The sequence below is a fragment of the Anopheles nili genome, chromosome 2 (assembly GCF_943737925.1).
Source record: "Anopheles nili chromosome 2, idAnoNiliSN_F5_01, whole genome shotgun sequence".
Taxonomy (NCBI): Eukaryota; Metazoa; Arthropoda; class Insecta; order Diptera; family Culicidae; genus Anopheles; species Anopheles nili.
Genome location: NC_071291.1, coordinates 30628367 through 30648018, shown reverse-complemented (window position 1 = coordinate 30648018; position 19652 = coordinate 30628367). Strand labels below are relative to the sequence as shown.

The 19652-nt window shown below is 40.4% G+C and overlaps 5 protein-coding genes across 5 annotated transcripts; 2 read left to right on the top strand and 3 right to left on the bottom strand.

Moving 5' to 3' along the window:
- Window positions 1-2950: 2950 nt before the first annotated feature.
- Window positions 2951-4391, bottom strand: LOC128720671 (uncharacterized). The gene is made up of 6 exons (XM_053814356.1): window positions 4279-4391; window positions 3947-4193; window positions 3754-3882; window positions 3578-3656; window positions 3345-3484; window positions 2951-3268 (listed from the first exon to the last, which is right to left on the bottom strand). The coding sequence occupies exons 1-6, from the start codon at window positions 4389-4391 to the stop codon at window positions 2951-2953; spliced, it is 1026 nt and encodes a 341-aa protein (XP_053670331.1).
- Window positions 4392-6188: 1797 nt separating this feature from the next.
- LOC128721787 (protein ROP) lies at window positions 6189-10873 on the bottom strand. Its single transcript, XM_053815580.1, has 8 exons — window positions 10813-10873; window positions 9975-10121; window positions 9743-9898; window positions 9134-9237; window positions 8634-8782; window positions 7786-8560; window positions 7514-7698; window positions 6189-7442 (listed from the first exon to the last, which is right to left on the bottom strand). The coding sequence occupies exons 1-8, from the start codon at window positions 10838-10840 to the stop codon at window positions 7223-7225; spliced, it is 1764 nt and encodes a 587-aa protein (XP_053671555.1). The 5' UTR covers window positions 10841-10873; the 3' UTR covers window positions 6189-7222.
- A 797-nt stretch (window positions 10874-11670) lies between these two features.
- LOC128721372 (putative ribosome-binding factor A, mitochondrial) lies at window positions 11671-13184 on the top strand. Its single transcript, XM_053815122.1, has 2 exons — window positions 11671-11700; window positions 12137-13184. Exons 1-2 carry the CDS (start codon window positions 11671-11673, stop codon window positions 12923-12925), a joined length of 819 nt encoding a protein of 272 aa, XP_053671097.1. The 3' UTR covers window positions 12926-13184.
- Window positions 13185-14477: 1293 nt separating this feature from the next.
- On the bottom strand, window positions 14478-15908 carry LOC128721792 (60S acidic ribosomal protein P2). The gene is made up of 5 exons (XM_053815584.1): window positions 15841-15908; window positions 15462-15748; window positions 15315-15379; window positions 14662-14709; window positions 14478-14594 (listed from the first exon to the last, which is right to left on the bottom strand). The coding sequence occupies exons 2-3, from the start codon at window positions 15736-15738 to the stop codon at window positions 15318-15320; spliced, it is 339 nt and encodes a 112-aa protein (XP_053671559.1). The 5' UTR covers window positions 15739-15748; window positions 15841-15908; the 3' UTR covers window positions 14478-14594; window positions 14662-14709; window positions 15315-15317.
- Window positions 15909-16669: 761 nt separating this feature from the next.
- On the top strand, window positions 16670-18350 carry LOC128720220 (beta-chimaerin). The gene is made up of 4 exons (XM_053813878.1): window positions 16670-16718; window positions 16786-17490; window positions 17566-17955; window positions 18040-18350. Exons 1-4 carry the CDS (start codon window positions 16670-16672, stop codon window positions 18303-18305), a joined length of 1410 nt encoding a protein of 469 aa, XP_053669853.1. The 3' UTR covers window positions 18306-18350.
- Window positions 18351-19652: the final 1302 nt, after the last annotated feature.

Sequence of the window (19652 nt, the reverse complement as noted above, 5' to 3'; positions counted from 1 at the left end):
TAGGTGAGTTTTGGGATTTCCTTAGATTCGCTTATCCACACCCAGTGATGGCGTGGATAGTTCTGTGACGAAAAGAATAACACACATATAGCTTTTAGATCTATATATAATATACATGATAAACATTGCGTAGGTACGATTATTCTGTAGTGTGTAACGCAACACCTGCGCACCACCACCTTCCATTACTTGTGTACGAATAAAGCGATAGAGTTTCGTTTCGAAAAGTAACACCGCCACTGTTGTTGACTCTCTTGCAATCCTGCCGTTTTGGCACTTTAGTCTTTCTACGTTTCCCTGATCACAAGGGATCATTTCGCCCTGGTAGTTCTGGGACAGTACGTTTCCCCTTAACTTTAAGCCATCTCACGGACACACTATGCAAGACTTCCAAAATTGCCTGTTACCGAAAAAATTGTAAATAATATCTCGTTTATTTGTTTTATTCTCACTTCCCAGGTTTTAATTGAAGAAACGCACCTTTGCAATAGTTTCTACCAGAAATAAAAGAAAAGATCGGGTTAGTTGTTGGTGTGGCGCTTGGTGCAAAAAAGCGTCAAGGAAACATGTTAAAGTATTCTGGCGGCATCATGTGGAGTGTAGAACGCAAAAGTACTAACAGCGGTGGGGGTATATTTGTTTGGTGGGACGTGCGCAGAACCATAAATAACGATGATAAATTCGCGACGAAGAGAGAAAAAATCATAGGATATTTATTGCCTTATGTTCCACAGAATGGTTTTACAAAACCTATGCGTCCAATTATTTATTAGATTGCTGTCACAAAAATATGTTTGAAGAGGCCAGGCAAGTTATTGTGAGAAAAGAATACGAAATGCAAGAAGTAAAAGGTATAGCAAAACTCAACAAACAAACCTAATATTCGTTAGTTAAAATAATGATACGAACCTAGTATTGCAGCAAAAAATATAAATTGAAGAATGACGTTATCATTTATCTTATTGTTCACTAAGAGAATGAAAAAAAATAGATGGAAAAGAGAACAGATTATATAAAACTATATATATATATTATATAAACATATGGAAAACTTTACATACGACAAAACGTAAACGGAGCGACGGCGAGATGGAGAACATCGGCAAATGTATATATGCAAAATGAACTAGAACAACGCTAATATGATTGTTATCGTTGTGATGAATTTATTCTACAAATAGAGAGAAAAGTAACAAAAAAGACCACTAACAGATTGAAACACTATTAATTCGAAACGTTAATGAAATTTGTAGTGCTACAAATTATCCCGGAACGGCAACTCCATAGGATGTAGGATTTTCCAGGCTTACAAAAGAGGTCCTGGCGCAAGTGAAAGGTACGATTGAGCAATCCTAGAATTCACCGATGCACTCTTTGGTCTGTTCTACGATTTTGAACCGTCCCAGAGGCTAGGTAGGGGACGCATGCAACAGAAGAAAACACTTTGCACGATCGACCAATCCTGTTGTTGTATGTGCAATCAAAGAATTAAGAATCATCTGTGAAAAATCCGATGAGCATTCGAAATAAAAACAAACACAAACACACACACCATTTAGATGCAAGGGATTGGAATATTTGGTCAAAAAAGTAAGCTTAAAAATAATTGTAAAAGTTGCCCATTCCTAGGGGACGCCGCATCTTCGCGATAGACGACGGAAAAGTGTCGTCGATTTTCAAGTAATGCAGTATTTTCATTAGTTTGTGAAATTTAAAAAGGATCCCGAAAAGAGAGAAAACCCCGTGCAATGAATATTGGAGTAACAGCAGCGCATTCGTTTGATAAGTTTAATTTATCTCCTGCGTTGCTTCCGGGATAGCCATCGTGCATCCGCGATATTTCCTTATTTTTTTCTTTAATTATTTAGCGCCAGCGATAAGCTACACGTCCAAGTAAAACAAAAGAGAGTCTAAATTTTGCTCTTCGGTTCTATGTTCCAGCTCAGTTAGCATGAAATTAAACCATTCCTTCTAGCCGGTAAAATGTAGCTTTGTAAAATTACTTCTAATAGGAAGCCTCCAGCGAAATTCGACAACCAAACGTTAGAAATCAAAATGATTGTAGACGCTATCGTAGCTACTCCAAGTTGAATGCAAACCACTCATAAAGGTCTTCTTTTTTAAGCAAATGAGAGAAATGGTGTTAATTTATATTTATGTTAACAAACAAAACGGATGGCATTGGGAATGGGAATTTTATTAACCACAGTACAATCACCGTTGCCAGTTTAGAACGCTTCTTGACTGATTGCACAAACTAACAAGCACGTGTAATGTAACGCAGTTTGTGGAAACCCTTCTGGCCGGTCACAATGGGCCAAGGATCACCAATAATATACGCGGTTCATTATTTTTATGTCATTTATCACCAGAATATTTACGCAGCAACTCATGTTCTGAAAAGGGATCCGGTAGGAAGGCATATTTTATTTAATTGATTATTGAGCACTAATATTTTATATGCGTTATTATAATCGTCATCCAAACATAGTCGATGAAGTAAGGCGACACAAATCAAACAAACAACATGGAAAACCAACATATAATCTTGAGCTGAATTACAATCGTACAGCCGCATAAGGAGTGCGCCTCTGGGATGTTGATTCATCAGCTGAACGGAATAGAACGGATATTGAAACGAATATATCTCATGCATGTAAGGCAGCGTTTACATGCTCTATATTAAACCATATACATATTATATGAAGCAGTAACAGACACACTCCCAACAGACTATCTCCCTACTATTATGCATAGACTCCGCTAAAGGCAAATGGAAAATTACAAACGCGAGATGAAAATCAATAAAACTCAAAGTTGTCCAAAAGTGTTGACTATTCAATTTACTTCTCTAATCACTCGTATATTATGCGCTTTCCAGCCAGGCTCAGGACAACGGAAAAGCATGTGCGAAAAATAAGTCATCTCCCTCCGACACGACGAATCCGGCCTACAGAGCACTCTTACGGCGCATCGTGCCTTTCTCTCCGCCCAGGCTGTGCCCGTCATTGCGCATTTTGGCCGAAGCCAGCTTGCGTACCTCGTGCAGGATCTCGATCTCCTCCTTGACGTAGTCTAGCTGCGTCTCAACGTCCCCTCGGACTGCCTTGGCCGGGGCTCCTCGACGCTTGCGCAACAGAATGTAAACGTGATTGATCGCGTCCAACAGGCAGTTGATGCTCGATTCGTTCTCCACCATGTAGCTTTTGACCATGGTGACGGCCTTTTCCCAACGCAGCCCGTCCTCCTTTGCGGCCACGTACTGTGTCTGGGGAGAAGCAGAACGAAGGGATTATAGCAGCAGAGTACTTCAACAGGGCAGTCCGAATAGTCACTACACCTACCAGCAGCTCGGACAGATCGTTGTTCAACCCCGTGATGATGTGGAGGGCCGTCTTTGTTGCTTTGAACAGGTTTTGACGGATTTCTTCAATTTCCTGTATTTTTTGTTGCTCTACAGCCGAAATTTCCACCTGTGCCAGTACTGGTGTGGAAAATTTGAATGAAAATGAGAGAAACGCACCACAGGTTCCGCGGTAGAACGAATAAGGGATCCCAAAAAAAAGGACACACTTACGCAGTGAGTCACACCGTTGAATCAGATCCTGCATGGTTTCGTACGTTTTAGATTCTGTGATGGTTTGTTCCATTACTTTCTGTAAAACGGAAAAAGCGCGCCAAAATCGTAATGCTAATCGTAATGGCGGAAAAAGCGCGCCAAAATCGTAAATGAAACGTGCAACTGAAACAGACCTCGAACGGTTCGAATCGGTTGATGGTTTCCTCATACTTCACGACAAATTCGTCCAATTTCAAAAGGTCGTCCTCAAGCTGCGCTATCTGTTTCCCGTACCGTTCGTGCTTTTCTTTCTCTCGTTTGACCTACGGGTATCGGGGCTGGAAATTAGACCAAGCTACAATCAGACACCTTCCAGTGATCACCTACCGTGTCCAATGCATTGTTTTCCTTCATCTCGCAATCCTTAAGGAAATCGTTCAGCTCCACGAACTCTTCCCGCATCCGCTGCAGCAGGTCGGTCGTTTGATTCAAACGTTTTTGGTTCACTATGGCTTGCTGTTGTGCTTGCTGTCGCATCCGACGCTGCTCCTTTGTAATTTCCATATACTCCCGGTCATTGTGAATGCCCGTGAGCTCGAACCCGTTCCGGGCGACATCCCAACCGGGCACGTGGCTGTGGTGGGTTGCGCAAAATGAAAAAAAAAGCACGTGCTTGACTATCGTTCGCACCCCGCTTGATTTTGTTCGATTCCACTTACATGAAGAATTTGTTGTTTAACTTTGATTCAAAGTAATTTTCCACCGCCTGTTCCGGGTTCAAGTCGTACCTCCCGAACACGCCCAGCTTCGTGATGGGTTTTCGGCGTGGCATGTTTCCTTGCGGTTCAGTTGAAATTCAGTTCTGAAAATGAAAATATTGAACCTAATCAAAGTTTTGCGTCCCGGAATTGTTTGCTGTGACGGTTTTCGATCAAACAGCGAATTGGTTTGTCGCCATGGTAACTAAAAAAGGCGTTTGACAGCCGCTCACAGGACATTGCAATTCCACCAGCCGCATGGTCATCACGGTGTGATAGCAAGGATACACATACACGCGGTTCGCAGCTCGTTTGGATAAGTATTTATTAAATGTAATTGTCTATACTATGAAACTGGAGAAAAGTGGAGGAAGCCAGAATACAACTAAAATACAAGCCAACTCTTGATTCGTTTAACTCCGTGTGTTGCGCTTTCTACGCTACTACATCGCTCCTTGGGTTGGAAGAATCAACGAGAAGAAACCGTCCTGCAAAGTCCTTGCCGCTCTAACCGGCGCACTAGATGCATCCCGCCCTGCGGCTAATTTTGGTGTGAATGTTTGAATGTGGTATATTTCTCCGGTGCAGGGAGAATCATTTTGTGTGCAAATTACTTTATTGGTGGGGCTAGTTTCGTTGCTTTTGGGGGATGATGGCTTGAGCAGCACGCACAAGCGGGGCCAGAATTTCTCACTCTTTGCACGCTTGAAACGACACTTCTTGCCTTCCCACGATTGAAGCAACGATTTACCATTGACGGTTTCCTCGTGCGCTGCCCGATATTTCGGGATTATTGTTTTACTTGCTCTTTGTCTCCCTGACGCGATATGTCCTGCTGGTTTCCTTCGCCTTACACTATGCACCTTTATCTACGATCCGGCATGCATATTTTTTTTGGTTTGATTTCTTTCTTAACGTTGATCCTTCTACGCTTCACAAAGGTATATTGAATATGCTATTTTAGTTTAATAATTGAACGCTCAAATATATAGATTGAAGTGTGTTGCTTCTTTTTCGCCTCGCTAGCTGCTATTACCATTGTTGGATTGGCAAACCACTAAATGGTAATAGGTGTTCTTCATTTCCTTTTCTCCCGTCCTATGGTTCCTTGCTGATCAGCCACATTTAGATTTAAACTGCAAATAGAGCACACCCTTTGGCTGTGTTTTATATTCTTTTTCCGTCCGACATTTCATGGGATAGCAGATAAATATGATAAGCATGCGCATATTCGTTTTGTTTTTGTTTTACGCTGTGGCTTTTTCAAACGATTCTCGCTGAGCAGCATCATTGCTGTGTTTTGCATACAATACCACTTCTTCACTGACTTAAATCCGCCATTCATGGCCTATGATTTATTTAACATCGTCACAATTTTGCCCCATTAATGATTCATGAATTTAATAGTTGAATTTTTAATGCAAAATTTTGTTTTTTTATTGTTTATTTAAATTAAAATATAAAGTATAGCATATGCGCGAGGCTTCCCAGCTCCAACCGGATCTGAAATTTTGCCGTTCAAAGGATATGCTTGCGCAAACTTTCCGCTAAGCGTGAAAAAAGCAAGTGTGAGGTGATTTGTAAATCGCTGAATACCGAATTTGCTTTCGATAGCTTGTACCTCGTCAGCTGTCGAAGCTAATGCTGAAATGGCATCGGGTAGCTTCATCCGTGCTTCGCATCATTCAACAAATAGTGTATTAATTTGGTGGCAACATCGTACGTCTGGCATTAAAACTAATTAATAATTTAGAGTAAACTTTATCCTCTTTTGTCTCGCACTAACGCTAGAATATATGCATTTAATTTATATATATATATATATATATATATATATATATATATATATTTTATTGAGTGTTTGGGGTTGTGTGACTTTTCTTGTGTATATTTATGCTAATGTGACTCTGTTTAAATCATTTAATGCTTCCCAAAACAGTAGTGCAAACTTCTAGCATAACTCGCTGTATTCGCCCTCGTTTATATTATTTCCACGTCATGTTGTTTCACTACATTGCTTTTGATGTATATTTTTCCCACTCCTTTTAATACTTCTAGTAAAAAAACGGTGTATGCACTGAACTACAACGCGTGTACGTAATCTGTATTTAATCAAGCATTGTAATTTTCAATAGCAATACTTGCTGTACGTAGCCTGAACAAAGTACACTGCACAAAAGTTATAACAAAAGCTAAAATGATAGTTTAAAAAATCAAAACATTTCTCACACGCATAACAATATATTTATATAAATTTACATACATAAAGAACAAATTGAGAATCAATGCGGATTAGAATACGCAAGGCAAACAGTTCTTGTTGGTAATTAACGTTCTACGAATTGCAACAATACGCACCCGTGCTAAATAGGCGCTTCAAATGTAAAAAAAAAACACGTGAATCACAATCATTCTCCTTTGCAAAGGAATGTACCGATGAATTGGCTAATGGAACGAATAATGTCAACCGGAAAAACGGATCCAACCATTCCGGACTAATGCACACTACTGTTGTTTTGTTTTAGCATTCCTCAGACCGGATCGCATTTGGCTTTGTGTTGCAAATTGGGTTTCATTTCACTTAGTCCCTCTTTAGGTGTTTTATCAAATCTTAAATGGTGCCCATGCTGTATGGCACCTAAACCGCTCGTGCGGCACCATCCGTGACAATCCGCGGAACAAAAAAGAAAGATGATCATTCTTACAGTATACCACCCGCCGGATTACGGAATGGAGACATTTGTTCGATTCTCTGCCATCTTTTCTTATATTCTTAAGAGACAATAAATTGATTACGAACTTATTTGTCACCGTTATCTTCGGTTTTGCTTCACAAGGCGAAAGCGGTCTGAGAATCACACGGAAAACGAATGAACAATGTGCACAAAGCGCGCACCGACACATCTTACTCCTTGTTGAGTGAACCGAGATCGCTAAGGAAGGTTTCCGGTGTGAGGATGTGGGACGAACCGATGTACACCTCCCAGTTTTTGACGGCCGAGGTGACCTCGTAGGCGCAGCGAATCTCCGAGTAGCTGCACCCACCGACGACAAACACGATCAATCGTGGCACGTTCTTGACAGCCGTCTGCGACTTATCCTTGTGCCAGTGTCCGTAACGGGCGCTGCTGCTTTTTCAAAATGTTCCCTCTATTAGACTCTTTCTGCACCCAGGCCAAGATTCCCGGCAACTTACCTAGTCGGTGCGTGGAAACCTGCCATCTTTCTGCCTCCGAGGAAGGGGAAATGACGCTCGTCTAGCTTGTTGTCGATCGAGTCTTCCATAATATCCTTGATGACCGGTGTCCAGCGTGACATTTGGTAGGTGTGTTCGTTGATGCGTTCCTTCCTTGGCACGGTGTACGGCTTTTTGCGGTTACCCTGTAAACAAATTAGCAAAAGAAGAATAAAAGACACTAAGTATTCGCATATTCGGACGATGGGACACGGGCAGTAGTGTTTACTTACATCCGCAATAACGTTGATACCAAGATGGGTCAAATTGTTGATCATTTCCCGCTCCTTCTGGTCGATTTGCGCGTGCGTAACCAGCTTCGTCAAGTTCTCTTCCGAGATGCCGTTCTTGATCATCACGTAGAGTGCGATAATGCGCACCTTGTCGTAGTTCGAGACGTTCTGATCGAGCAGAATCGGCACGATGTTACGCATGTGATCCTTGATTTTCTCACCTTCTGCGTCGGTGCCCATGGCAAGGTCTTGTTCGACGCGGCAAAGTTTATCGACGTATCCCTGGTACGACTTCATACAGTCCTCGGCCAAATGCAGATGGGTGGAGTACTTGGAGAGCTGCTTCTGATACTGAGGCATCTTTTTGATCATCTGCGAGAGGTCCTTCATCGATTGCTTCTCGCTCTGTGTCAGGCGTTTCGATTCGGTGAAGGATTTCAAATACTGTGTCACGCTTTGAGACACCACGGCAATGTGTTGGTGTCTCAAATCGACCCACAGATCGTCGTTCTCGTCCAGCAGGACCTCCTTCTCGGCCGCATTCGGTGATGGAATGAACTTGTACACGTCGTTGACGATCGGCAGTAGATCGTACGCCATCGCTTGCAGCGTCAACTCGTGCAGCAACGGTGATACGCAATCGAAACCACGATCCAGGATAAGCAGCTGGGAACGAGCTTTTTCTGGGCCTTCGCCCATCGTCGGTTCGTCGGCTTTGTATGCGTCCAACTTCTGCTGCACCATTTGGGCCAGTTCGACGTTGCCGTCCCATTCACTAAAATGATTTCAACCAAATGAGTATTGCGAACGGGTGCTAGAGGTTTTCGACTTGCTGCAGTTCAATATACCTTCGATAACGAACGGACGGATATTCGCCCAGGGTAGCGCAGAGGGTGGCAATCTGTTCAGCGATGCGTTCCATATTGCCACTGCGAGCGGATGCAAGTGCCGGAGAGTAAGCACATTGGAAAGTGACGGGCGAGTCGAGTGAGTACACCTTTTAATATTAGGGAAATTAGGAAACTAATTAGTAACGATTCAAACATGACAAAGACAATCAAGTGCATTTCATATCAAATACGTTGCAATTATCGTTATCATTATCAAGCTAAGTTATAACATGCGCTTAAATGAATATTACTAAATACAATTTTTGAGACTATATGTGTTTGCTATGTAAGAGTTAGCCTAAATGAACCATCTGTACAAGGGAATGTTAACACGAATGGATAATAAAATAAAACATAAGCAGGCAAAAAGCTATGAAACATGCTGGCAACACCAACAAAAGCCAAACGCAAAACCAACACTAATTGCAAAACAGTTATTAAACCCAATTTGAGCACACCTGCGACTCGTACGGCAGAAAAGCAATGTTGATTTCCTTCAACGTTTTGATCTTTCTGGATACTACCGATTTACAGATATCGTTGAACAGCTCCTCCGGACAGACTGGAATGGGGTTATTTGCCAGAAATTTCATGAATCGTTAAAAGAGTGATAGATTCGACATTAAACATATGTTAGGTGAGGCTGAGAGAGTAGAAAGGTATGATGTGTACCCCAAGCTTATTAAACCGTATTATGAGAGTGTTCCCGTTTAACCGCGATCGTTTCGCGACACCTTTTAATTATTATTACTGTATTTGCTATGAGTAACGAGTCGGATTAAAAACCCTCCATTCCACACAAAACATTTGCCGCATTCACAGCATTCGCAGACATTAGTTCCGAAGCCAAGCTCGAGGAGAGCAAAAAGATCCTATATTCACCTGCGCTTCGTACGGAATAAATGCAATGTTCAGTTCTTTGCACGTTTTCACAAACTTTACCACGGGGCCTTTCATCAGTATTTTGAACAGTTCTTCGGGTACGGCTGACGATACACATAAGACGGGATTCATTATCTTTGCTTCTCCTTCCGGTCCGAACCGAAATGCTTAATGTTCACGCTTACCTTCGCTGAAGAACACGTGGGCCGCTTTGTACGTAGGCTTTGCAGGATTCTCAAAGTCCCGCATCAGGAGGCGAATCGAGTCCTCTGAAGGCGTTATGAGATAGACGGCTTCAATCGCTGGAAGCGGTTCTCGCTTCTTGTTGATGTCTTCCACCACTGCCATTAAATGAAACAAAAACACACATCTTTAGCCGCTGCATTATCTTCTACGGTGGGTGGTTTTTGCACTTACAGGTGACTCCTTCGGCGCTGATTTCGTGCATCTTTGTGCATGCCGAAACCATACGCATGGCCAGCTTGTCGACGATCAAGATTCTCCATTCCGTTCCAGGTTTGCCGTCCGCTTTTGACTTGCTGCGGACGACTTCATTCATAATCTCTGCAATAAACGAAAGGATACAAGCACATTAACTCATTACGAGTTAGTTTTGCCCAATGATCATGTTTTTGAAGCTCTAATTGATGCATTAACCCAGGTTGTTGTGTGGACATTGTATTTTTTGTTAAATTTGTGCCTTGCACGCGATAAAACAATCATTGTTTTGATCGTTGCTCGAGAGGCTGGACCGTAAAAAGGCGTTAAAAGCGCTAGCCAACCTAAACGGCATGTACGTTCCGTTCTCGTGCGTTCTGACATCATGCTTTGTTGTGGTCCTGCGCAAGTGCAATCGAAAAATCAATACCACGGACAAAATTTTCTGCGTTGCGTTCCCAAAATAGTCACGCGTATTTGCTACGGCTGACTCACTTTATTGTATGCCTCCGCCCCCACCAAACCCCCAATGCGGAGGTCCGGTTCTTGCAATGTGAGCATGGAAATGGTCAAAAAACTTTTCCATCGGACGCGCCCACTCATGTAATCCCGAGTTTTCCGCAACTGTTTGTGTCATAGGGAACGGGAGGGGCGTTCTTCTGCGGTACACTGCAGATGACGAATGTTTGTCCGCAGCGAATGGATGATGATTTCGCAAAACGCACGATGATTCACAAATGATGCACGATGATTTCACTTGGGACGTTGTCCAAGCGGCAATAAACAATCGTCCAGTAATAATCGGTAGATTACTCACTTTGGCCAACCAGCAGTTTCAGAGCCATCTTTACCGTTTGCAGCGATTTCCTTCTTTTCTGACTTTTTTCCTTCAAATTTGTTGTTCGAAGCGTTCAGAAAAGGAGGCCGGGTCACTTTGGACCATTTGACAACTGATATCCAAAAGGAACTATTTTGACAGGATATCCATGGAGCAAAGTATGTTGAAGGCACATAGAAACGACGGCAGTTTATGGTGGTACAATTCGGTAAAATTGGTTTGATATTTCGTAAGTTGAATAAGCAAAGAATAGAATAAACTTCCCGCTCAATTCACAGTCAAAACGGAGCAAATTTTACCTATAAATAACAGGAGAGCATACCAGCTTAGAGATAGCAATACTATTTAATCTGAAACACTAGAATTTATACCACTTAATCTGAAATATTTATTATTTAGCGTTTTGGGTAATTTAAGCGTGTAGCGCTGTTTATTAGTGGAAATTGCAGCCTCTTAGCTAGTATGTTCTCCTGTTACTTTTGCGTAAAATTTGATGTTTGCCTGTGAAGTGAGCGCGTCTCTTTGGTTCCTCATTATTTTATCCCGTTTGTTTGTTTGGTTTATTTAATTACCTTTCACGATAGCAATAAGACTTTCCAAACTAATGTTTTCATACCGCAACCGCTGGCTCTCAACTATTTTTAAATAATAAAATATCTGTCCTTTTGATAGCAGCACATCTTTTCACATCTAATTGGACACAAACGTCAATGTTTTGAATTTGACAACGTGACTTTGAATTTGTTTTTGTTAGTAAAAAAGAACAGCGGTGCATGTTGCTATTATGTGAGAATGGAGACATTATTAAGTAGATGTTATGCTTAGTAATTTGCAAAAATGTATCAAGTTGCTGGGCAGAATGTAACAGTAAGCGATACACCTGTAGAAATGCTGTGAATAATAAAGTTGAATAATGTCTTATATCGTGTTGGCGCGATAACCAAGCAGAACACGTTGGATTGTACGATGTGGTGAATGTTACTTAGTTTCTATTTTTAAATGCTTTTCTCTTTTGTTCGTTGGAGAGGAAAGATTCTGTTTACGCCGAAACGGAATAGAATAATCTGTTGGCCACAAGCCAAAGTTTAGCTGTAGCAGTTGAAAATAGGTCTTGAATTTTCATAAACGTTCTTGTTGGTTTATTATAGCCAAACAAGTGTATTAGTAAATTGTTTATAAATTCGTATTAAACGGCGGAGTATACTATCTAAGCAGATCCAAAATGGTACGTACAAAAAAGCGTTACAGTTGATCCCGTTGTTGACCATTCTGTAATCTTAATTATTTGATACGTTCGTTGCAGATGAAAGCTACAACCATCCGTCTGTTTTCCACGAGCAGCACATGGTATTCTTCCCCCAGCAAGGCTGCCAAGGTTCTCAGCAAACTGATGAACGGAGGAAAAGCATCCAAAAAGAAGCGATACTACGAAGAAACGAGCGACCGCGCTCCAAAGTTTATGGCGGCAACAACTCTGGCTAACACAAATCGTCAAGGGAAAGAATCAAACCGACGTGTAGCGGTTTTGAATAAGTTGTTCATGAAAAATATCACCGATCTGATGGCCACCGGCTCGTTCGCTAGTGACCTATATGGGTACGGTATACAAATCTCGCGCGTTCGCGTGGCGCCGGACTTTCGCGAAGCAAGCATCTACTGGTTCTCAACCAATATGAACAAGGATGTTAAAATTGACGGCGTACTGAAGCCACTCGCCTTCCGCTTGCGACACGAGCTTTCCCAGTTGAGGCTAATGGGAGAGATTCCACAGCTTTCGTTCGTACAGGACAAGCAGTACTACATCGAAGGACTGTTGAATAGTTTGTTGAAGGAGGCAGACTACGGTGACCAGGAGAAAGACGCAGATGACGAGGCTGTGGTGCTGGTAGCTGAAGTGGAAGATCGCTTATGCGAGCCTGAAATGAAGCACGATATACTTGGGCTGGATCATGCCCAAATCATGGCTCGTATCCGTCAATCTGTTGATAAGACGAACAAGGCGTGGAAGATGCATCAAGAGGCTTTAAGAAAACAAGAGAGTACCATCCAACAGCAAAGGACAACTTTGATTGCAGGCGAAAAAATCGAATAAAACCTGTTGATAAATCCAGCCTTCTCGTTGGTTGATAGTGAACAAAGACACGAAATAAATTTAAAATAGGAAAATTTATTATTTAGCTTATTCGGCTTAGAAAAGTAGTGCTAGCAGATGTTTTCCTGAAAATAAATGATACTTAAATGCACATGTTTTGAATTGTTCACTTAAATCGACGGTATATGAAGTGTATTATGAGAACTACGGAATCTTTGATATTTATCCATCGACAACGGGAAGATGGGCTTAAGTCCAACTAAAATGATGATACCAAACGAAGATAGATCGTTGCGTTAAAAGTACTGAAATGAGATAAGCGAGAAAGAACTACATCAGTAAATTGCTCGAGTATGATCACAGGTTTGAGGAGCGATCGTTTGAATTATTTTCAGAATATATTTGAAATCACGAATGTCATTCGAAAGATGGTATAGGATAAACTCATCACAAATGGTTTTGAAATAGATGGCAATATAATTTAACTACTCACCATTGATTGAGCACAATCCAACTTCTTTTTCTATCAGTTTTAAGAGATCAACTGTTGCATATACTATTCACAAACGATAGTATACGTTTAATGAATGTCGTCCGTAGGAATTTTACATTCAGCTGAAACGAAAATGCAAATAGAAGGTTAATTCAATGAAGCTACATATACTATAGAATCGTCTGTACATCCTCCGAGTGGTTTCAGAGAATATTAATTTAATCATATATATCATTCCCGAAAGATGATTTAAAAGCATGTCATCATTTAAAAAAAAATGAAATTCATTTTCATAAAACACAATGATAACTTACCATTGCTTTGGAAGAATCTAAACTCTGTAACTCAATTACTGTTGGCATTCGAAGAGTTTTCCAAATGATAATACGTGTTTGATGCAGTAAGTCAGTGGTAGGAATTTTGCACCCAGCTGAAACGACAATGCAAGCAGATTGATCAATATAATGATTATATTGTAGAATTATCGGTTCACCCTCCGAATGATTTCAGAGAATATTAACCTAATCATATATATCATTCCCGAAAGATGATTTAAAAGAAGGTCATCATTAAAACTATTAAATGACTTTCATTTTAGTAATATACATGAAAAACTCACCTTTTTGATAGCACTAAGGAATTATTTCGTTGCCTTTGAAAACTGAAACGAAGATAGAAACAAAATATACATTAGAAACCATCATGACTATTGAAATATATTGGAATGACGATAAATATTCAGAAAGCTATTGGAATCATATATATCATTCCCGAAAGATGTAAAAAAATCATCACACGATTTCTTTACAACACAAAATAAATTTAAATTAGTTCTAATAACTCACCTTTGATAAAGATAGATGATTTGAGTGCGTTTTTCGATCTTTTACTGTAAAAACGAAAAAAAAATTTGTAAATTAAGTTGCCTTCAAATCCTTAGTCATGTTAATACTCACCGTTCATAAATTAAAAACCATAGAATGGAGGATCGCTAGAATGTAATAATATAAAAAAAAAAATTTCTCTCATGATGGAATAACTTAATAGAACAATGAAAAATATCCAAAAATTCTCGTAATGAAAATTTATTTCTTAGTCACATATTTTGTACAAAAATACCCATTCCACACCATAGTACGCACGGTAACGATGCAAAACGTATGGATTTGTTGATACCTGTTGGGGAAGATAACCCTTTAAAATAAGTAAAACTAGAAATGAACGGTGTTTTTCCTCGTCTTACCTATATCCGAATGATATAGCACAGCAGCAAATGTGACGTAGAAATAAACTAAAAACAGAAAACGAAACAAATAATCAATTAAAATAATGACATCTTAATCTATGTAGTGAAAACTAGTTAAACGTTAAAAGTTTCAGATAAAATTAATGTTCAATACATGATTATTCATTCGAAAGATGGTGATAATTTTACGTATCATCATTAAAGATATGATCGGATCCCGCGACATCGGTGCCATGGTATTTATACTAACCTGTAACGAAATAATCAAAAGCCACCTTTTAGAATATTTTAGGTACATGAATGCAATCGCGATTTGCAGCACTAAGTTGTTAAGAATTCACCGCAATATCCCGTGTATAACATATACCTTTTAGTTGAAATTAAGCTTTCAAAGATACACCTTATACAGGAATATCATAGTTTTATAAAACTATCTACACATGCTGAAGGGACAAGTTCAATGCACACGTTTGCGAGAAATTCACATTAAAATTGAAGCAGAATCTCATAACAGATGTTAACAAATAAATTTTATCAAGTGATTATCTTATACACGGAAAATACGGTAACTAAAATCATTCATAATATAGAAATGAGATAATAGAACACATTGAACACTGGTAAACATGTCCGTATAGCTGGTAACTTACCTTTTACTCGAAAAGACCGAAGCCCATGTCCTCGTCTTCGGACTCGGATTCCTCCTTCTTTTCTTCTGCGAAACCAAACAGATAAAAAGAATTATATTAATTACAATGATACTGCTCGGAATTGATTGCATGCTCAACGCAACATACCCTTCTTCTCGGCAGCCGGGGCGGCACCGCCTCCAGCAGCGGCAGCAGCAGGGGCAGCAGCAACGCCACCACCGCCAGCCGGCATCGAGGACAGCTTCTCGCGTCCGGAGGCAATCAGTTCCTCAATCGACTTGCCCTTCAGCTCGTTCACCACCTTGCTCACGCGGGTGGAATCGGCTTCAATGCCGACCGAGCTCAGGATTTTCTCGATATCGGAGTTGGAAGGGGCAGCGTTGCCACCCAGGACCGCCAGCAGGTATGCAGCTACGTAACGCATTTTTGCAAAACTAAAACAGAAACACAGTGTTTAATAATACAGATTCAACAACAATAGAATGCTACGTATCTAAGAACTTTCAGACGATGGATAAACACTCACTTTTAAGTCGATTCGACACGAAACGTGAGCAGCAAATAAAATACACGTCTAGTGTGCTCAAACAGTTGATTAAAAGAGGGAAGAAAGCGGAAGCGTCAAATGACGTTTAGCGTTTGAAGGAAGTGAAAAATGATGGCTTCACTTTCTGACAGCTATACTACTGCTATCTTGCGGAAAAATATTGAACAAAGTTTCGATTATTGTATTAATTATTTATTATAGTTTGATCGGTTTAGTATTCATTGCTTTAAAAAAACCAAAAAAATTTTATTTTGAATTTCATGATAAGTTAATTAACCATTTTTTGTCTAGATATTTCATGTTGAAACAGTTACAGAAAGAGAGAAAAATTGAGAATAAAAGAGAGAGATATATAAACAATTTTTTTACAATTGTTTTGATTTGAAAATTCAAAACATGCATTTCATTTCATTCATTCAGGAGCGCAAGAGAGTGTATTTTGGTATTAAATTAACTATATTTCAAATTTTATTACATTTTCATTACAATTTATAATGAACAATTTTACCGCTTTGGAAAAAGAAAACAACTGACATTCAACAGCTAAGATTTCAAAGTTTGTATATGTCAAATCGCCCATGGGTGGGTGAACAAGATATTGTTTTGTTGTGATTTGACGGTAAATCCCTTGATGAATATGATATATTCATATTCTTTATTGCATTTCTTGTGCAAATCATTACAGATGTTCTAGCATGTTTGTTTATGAGTAAGGCACTTTTAAGCTAGACTTTGAGGCCCCAAGATCATTGTCTATCTTGCATGTAGCAGCAGAAAAAGAGCATACATTCCAAACCCCTAGCTCAAAATGTCCAAAGATGCTCTGTTGGCCATTCCAAATGTGTGGAAACCTGAGCGTGAGTTTGCTTGTACGAAGGCCCTTACACGTAAGGACGTAATCGAGTGTTTGTTATTCTATTGTAGTGTATAAAATACAGCTCGAAGCCCCTACACCGAAGCCAGTGCTATGCGAACGGGAAGACATAATGGGACCAACACGCTACGGAAAGGAGTTTCACGGTACAATGAACCACAAAGAGTGCGAGCAAAAGCTTAAGGATGAACCCGTTGGCAGTTACTTAGTGCGACGCAGTCCTGGAGCCGATAACTATTATACTCTCAGTATGCGTGTCGACCAAGCGATTAAGCATTTTAAAATATTCTACTCTCCTGAAAAAGGCCACTTTCTTCAGGAGAACTTCAAAAAGTTTGACACCATTCAGGAGATGGTGGCTGATGGTTTGGTGGATTTCTATATGCGACTGCACGCTGCTCCAATTTTAAAGGAAATGATGAGCCAAACAAACAAGTGTTACGAACAGAGTCCCTACATGACCCTTCATCGGCGCAAACTTCGTTCATTGTGTAGCGAACTTTGCAAACCGACGAAATTGCCCATGGTGCAAGATATCTCAGAGACGACTGATTCAGAATTTGCCACTGAACGGGAGCACGAAACGAATGGGACTGGTCAGACGCTTATTGAAAAGCTTGACTTAGACGATAATGTTTATCTGGAGTACCAAAAGCAGCATGCGTTCAAAACGCACACGTTTAAGGGCCTAAATTGGTGCGAGTTATGTGCAAATTTTCTCTGGGGCTTTACCTCACAGGGAGTTAAATGTGACGGTACGGAAACTGTACATGCTAGACGTCAGTAAATGTACTAGTATGCTAAAGAGTTTTTTTTAAATCTATTTCTAGACTGTGGGTTTATGGCACACTTCAAATGTTCGGAACTAGTACCAGAGAAATGCATACCCGATCTGAAGCGGCTACGCGGAATATTTGGTGTAGATTTGACCACACTAGTGACAGCGCACAAGTGCCGCATCCCATTTATTGTGAAAAAGTGCGTCGAAGAGGTAGAAAACCATGGCATGTTGCAGGAAGGCATTTACCGCATATCGGGTTTTGCGGACGAAATAGAAGCGCTAAAGATGGCTCTAGATAAGGATGGTGAAAAGGCGGATGTGTCTTCGCAAATGTATAGCAACGTTAATGTGATTGCCGGCGTGCTCAAGCTGTACTTACGGCTGCTGCCCGTTCCTTTAATAACATTTCAATCATTCCCATTGTTTATGGAGTCTATGCGTAAGTGAAACATGCTGAATCTCTTTCTTTTTTGCTACCATGGCACAGAAATTCGTGTTATCTATGTACTTCCAATTTCTTTAGGAGAAAAATCGATTGGCGAGCAAGTGATAGCGTTACGAAACGCAGTGAAAGCATTGCCACCCGCCCATCTACATTGCTTGAAGTACATCCTAGAGCATCTGAACCGCATCGCGTCGCATGACGCTATCAACAAGATGAACGAACACAATCTGGCTACTGTATTTGCGCCAACGCTAATACCGACACCCCAACACATGACAGACCTCTCGCAGGAGATTAGTATGCTGGCCGCCCTAATTAGTCACTGCCATGCAATATTTCTATGAGGCGGCGCTCGGTTACAAGTCTTGCCATTAGGAGCCAGGCCAAAAATTACAGCGTTAACTTCATCTTACAGTCACTTAAGTGTTTATTTAAACATAACTCATAAGCCGTTTTGGAAATAAGTCAGATACAGTTTCGATACAAACGACATTTTTTTGAACGTACAGATTAGTATCAAGAAGATTCCTTACATAATTTTATAAACATAGCGTAGTGTATATAAGTAACGTTAGAAATTGTTTATGTATCCTTATGGTGTCTTTTATTATCTATATATTTTCTCTGTTCAACAGACTTGCGTTTCAACGTGTAATAAGATCACCTAGTTGAGAGGTGAAAACACAAATAAAAATAATTTGCACATTCGTAATCTGAGTTTAAATATTGATCATTGACCTGTGACACTTGAACCAACCATATATTTATTGAATATTCCTACCATGTCCATGAATAAGTTGGTGCACAATTTGTAATCAATAATGGCCACAAATGCATCAGATAAGTAACAAAAACCTTCGAAAAAGCATACTTTAAACGTACAAATCATTCATTTGTCCGATGTGTAATAGCGAGTATGAGCATGAGATACAGCTCGTAATGTAAAACAGGCCATTGCTTTTCCCTTTCTACACGCCCACTATTTAATGATGCTATTACGCAGCCAAAGATTAACGGCCTACAGGTAAATTGGCAAGGACGGTTGTAATTAAATACAACATGAGTCAGACGATTAATGGGAGTACTACTTAATTACTAGTAAACTATAATGCTTGCACACGGGGTGTCTATGCTTCCCTTATACAAAAATGCTGGACTTTTCAAACTGGCTCGATTACAAAATAATCAAACAACGATTCGTGCTCAGCTCAAATCGATCTAAAAACACAGCAAATTTTCATTAAAAATTGCAGCAGCCCCTTCAGGTCCTATTTCGCTACGTATATTTCAAAATTTCCATACAATAGCATAAGGCTGGAACCACGTGAGCTTTACTACCGAGTCGCCTTTTATTGAGTTTACCTTTTATTTAATGGTGTTTTACAAACAAATTGCCATTGTTATATTTTCGTCTAACCGCAGTCAATTTGTCTTGTCGATTTCGTTACGTTGATTTACTAGTCACCCACCTTCCAGAGTCAGCTGTGATCGCCACATGCTGGTGTGGGCGTGATGGTCGGAATGAACCAACAGAACCATTTCAGCCGTACATTCCATTCCGTCCCCGCGAACGAGCGCGTGCGTGTTATTTGCACTGGCTTAAGGTTCTGTTCGCCTCTCTTCTAAGCAGTTTCCTCATCCTTCCGCCACACGACGGTTCCGTTGGGAAAAGCCCAACGTGCTTCCGCGAA

Coding starts and splice junctions, on each gene's coding strand:
- LOC128720671 (XM_053814356.1), bottom strand. CDS start 4,391: ATGCCACGCCGAAAACCCATCACGAAGCTGGGCGTGTTCGGGAGGTAC. Junction 3,883..3,946: donor AAAACAATGCATTGGACACG/GTAGGTGATCAC, acceptor CGATACCCGTAG/GTCAAACGAGAGAAAGAAAA. Junction 3,657..3,753: donor ACCGATTCGAACCGTTCGAG/GTCTGTTTCAGT, acceptor TCCGTTTTACAG/AAAGTAATGGAACAAACCAT.
- LOC128721787 (XM_053815580.1), bottom strand. CDS start 10,840: ATGGCTCTGAAACTGCTGGTTGGCCAAA. Junction 9,899..9,974: donor CAGCGCCGAAGGAGTCACCT/GTAAGTGCAAAA, acceptor ATTTAATGGCAG/TGGTGGAAGACATCAACAAG. Junction 8,561..8,633: donor CCGTCCGTTCGTTATCGAAG/GTATATTGAACT, acceptor AAATCATTTTAG/TGAATGGGACGGCAACGTCG.
- LOC128721372 (XM_053815122.1), top strand. CDS start 11,671: ATGTATCAAGTTGCTGGGCAGAATGTAACA. Junction 11,701..12,136: donor TTGCTGGGCAGAATGTAACA/GTAAGCGATACA, acceptor CGTTCGTTGCAG/ATGAAAGCTACAACCATCCG.
- LOC128721792 (XM_053815584.1), bottom strand. CDS start 15,738: ATGCGTTACGTAGCTGCATACCTGCTGGCGGTCCTGGGTGGCAACGCT. Junction 15,380..15,461: donor CCCGGCTGCCGAGAAGAAGG/GTATGTTGCGTT, acceptor TTGGTTTCGCAG/AAGAAAAGAAGGAGGAATCC.
- LOC128720220 (XM_053813878.1), top strand. CDS start 16,670: ATGTCCAAAGATGCTCTGTTGGCCATTCCAAATGTGTGGAAACCTGAG. Junction 16,719..16,785: donor AAATGTGTGGAAACCTGAGC/GTGAGTTTGCTT, acceptor ATTCTATTGTAG/TGTATAAAATACAGCTCGAA. Junction 17,491..17,565: donor ACAGGGAGTTAAATGTGACG/GTACGGAAACTG, acceptor ATCTATTTCTAG/ACTGTGGGTTTATGGCACAC.